We start from the raw sequence: 2623 nt of genomic DNA on the forward strand, positions 1-2623 counted from the left end.
AGAGCATCTATCCCAAAATGTGCCCATATCCTTCCCTCCCATCCTAGGAGCAATGCCTGTCTCTATGCTGCACTGACACTGAAGCAACATCCCAGTCTGAAGGGGCTGGAAAGCCTGGCCACAGTTAACAACTGGGGTGGGACTGTATCTGGTCAGCCTGAGCTGCATGTAGGCTACAGTTCTGCCAGACCAGGACCAGCAGCATGAGGTCCTGGTGGGCTGTCTGGCATCTCTTGCTTTCCCCATGGCCTCTCAGAGGCTGGGGAGATTGCTCATCATGCTGGAGTTGCTGGAGAGAGGTGCTCTGGGCCGGGTGTTCAGTGCTACAGAGCTGCGGAAGCTTTCCCGGTAGCGCAGGGAGCTCTCTGTGGATGAGCCAGAGTTGATGTCTGTGATGACCAAGCAGTTTCCAGGCTTGCAAAGCCCAACCCTGATGCAGCAGCAGCACAGCAGGCTTCCCACAGCACGGCGCACTTCCACACTCCGGAGGGAGTAAATGATGGGGTTAACGCCTGAGTTAAGCATGGCGAGAGCCAAGGTCCAGTCCAGGCTGTGGAGGTGTGTGCAGGTCTGGGTCTCACAGAAGACGTCAAAGAGCAACAGGACGAAGAGGGGGCTCCAGCAGATAATGAAGGCACCCAGGATCATCAGCACAGTCTTGAGCAAGCGCAGGGACCGCTTGCGGCTGTGCCGAGAACTGGTTTGCTTAGAACTGGCCTGGACCAGCTGGAAGATGGAGATGTAGAGGCCGATGATCCCCAGAAGGATGATGCTGAACATGACTACAGAGAAAAGGATGTAGTTCTTGGAGTAGAGAGGCAGAAGGACAGAGCAGGCATTGAAGTTGCACAGGCAGTTCCAGCCCAGCAGTGGAAGCAGTCCAATGATAAAGGCCAGCAGCCAGCAGGCAATGATCAGGCTGCGTAAGCGCAGGGTCTTGCTGGCTTCATTCTCAGCAATTGGCCTTACCATGGCACTGTAGCGCTCGATGGCAGTCACGAGCAAACTGAAGGTGGAGGCAGCCAATGCGATGAAGAGGATGCCTTCCCGCAGGAACCAGAGCTGAGGTGAAAGCTGGAAGGTCTTCTTGCCCGAGAGGCAGAGATTAGAAAGGTAGGCAATCCCTGCAAGCAGGTCACTCACAGTGATGCTGGCAATGCAGGAGTAGACCCAGCGGCGGGCTCGCAGACACCGCATGATGGCCATCAGCACAAGCAGGTTCTCCAGGATGATGATGCAGCTGATGATGGCAAAGGTTGTGCGGATGAGACCCATACCCTCATCCCCAGATTGCCGGTTGGTCAGCTTTCCTGTGAAGTTGTAGTGCTGCAGGATGATGTTCACATTCCTCATGGCAGCCAGCTGCAGGCAAGAACTTTTCCTGTCGAGCAGATCAAGTCTGAGCTCAGGATATTGAGCAGAGCCCAGTGGAAGGGGAAAGGAGTGATTCACCAGCCAGCTCAGCTCTGGACCATCCATCTTCTAAGCCTAGGTCAGCAGTCAAGGGATGCACAGTGGAGCAAGGGTTGAGGTGGGGTTTGGAGCAGAGCAGACCCTCTGAGGGCTGGAGACAGCTGTGAGACTCTGCCACACGACTGTCTCTGAGCCCAGCAGCCCTACGCAGCGTGGAGATGAGAGTTAGAGCCCTGTCTGCCAGCCCCACGGCACTGAAAGAGCAAAGGGAGAGGAGGGTGAGGTGTTTTGTAAGTCCAAACATGAGCATGGGCTTCCTGTTGTTTTAATAAAGCTTCCTGTTGTGAGGTAGAATATTGACATAGTTTCTAACATCTGTCATAATTTCTCAGTAAGGGTCTGGCTATTCTCACCTGTGCTGTGGTTGTAAAGGTGGGACATGAATGAAATAATGTCAGGCCCTTCTTTTGAGTCAGGGGAGGCTGGGTTGAGTGGGATAACAACTGCCACCTTGACGAGTAGGGTCTGTAGAGCTGAACAAAGCCAAGTGCTAGTAAGAGCACCCAGACAGCCTGAGACACGAAGCGCTTTGCCTTTTGTGGTGTTAAATTCACCCTTGAGCCTGGCAGAGAGCAACTGCTTCTTCACCAACTGCCCTGTGCACCACCCATGCCCAGATAATCCCTCTCAAGGAGGAAGCTCCGTGCTCTCACCCCTCTGGGCTCCTCTGTGGGCCCAGCTCCTGCCAGTCTCTCAGGACACACCATCCCAGTCCTGCCCCGTCAGTGCAGCGAGCCCAGGCACCCGTGCGCCTGAAGCGAGGGCTCAGCTCCACCCGGTTCAAAGGAAGCCATGTCAAAGCCCTGCATGTGCCCTGACACTGCACCCTCCACCTTCAGCTCTCCAAGCACAGGCCAGAGGTGGGCCAGGCTCTTCCCGTTGTCTAGGTCACAGACAGGGAAACAGGCGCAAAGCTGCTGCCTCCTGCCTGGTATCGCAGACTGGCATCGCAGGAGGCACAAGGGGCTGCAGTGGGACCAGACGCAGGAGTCCCGAGATGATTGTAGTGCTAATGTCTGTGATTGACCTATTCCCGGCATCCGCAAAACTTCACTGGAGAGAAAGTCTTGCAACGTGCTACTCCCAACCGCGGCTGCTGAACTTGCCTTATGACTCACCTGTCATGACTGGCCCGAGGCTCTTGCTGCCC

The 2623-nt window shown here is 55.4% G+C and overlaps 1 protein-coding gene across 1 annotated transcript; it reads right to left on the reverse strand.

Moving 5' to 3' along the window:
• Positions 1-252: 252 nt before the first annotated feature.
• On the reverse strand, positions 253-1479 carry S1PR4 (sphingosine-1-phosphate receptor 4). Its single transcript, XM_010287777.1, has one exon. The coding sequence runs from the start codon at positions 1477-1479 to the stop codon at positions 253-255; it is 1227 nt and encodes a 408-aa protein (XP_010286079.1).
• Positions 1480-2623: the final 1144 nt, after the last annotated feature.

This window comes from Phaethon lepturus, unplaced genomic scaffold, assembly GCF_000687285.1.
Source record: "Phaethon lepturus isolate BGI_N335 unplaced genomic scaffold, ASM68728v1 scaffold24695, whole genome shotgun sequence".
Classification (NCBI taxonomy): domain Eukaryota; kingdom Metazoa; phylum Chordata; class Aves; order Phaethontiformes; family Phaethontidae; genus Phaethon; species Phaethon lepturus.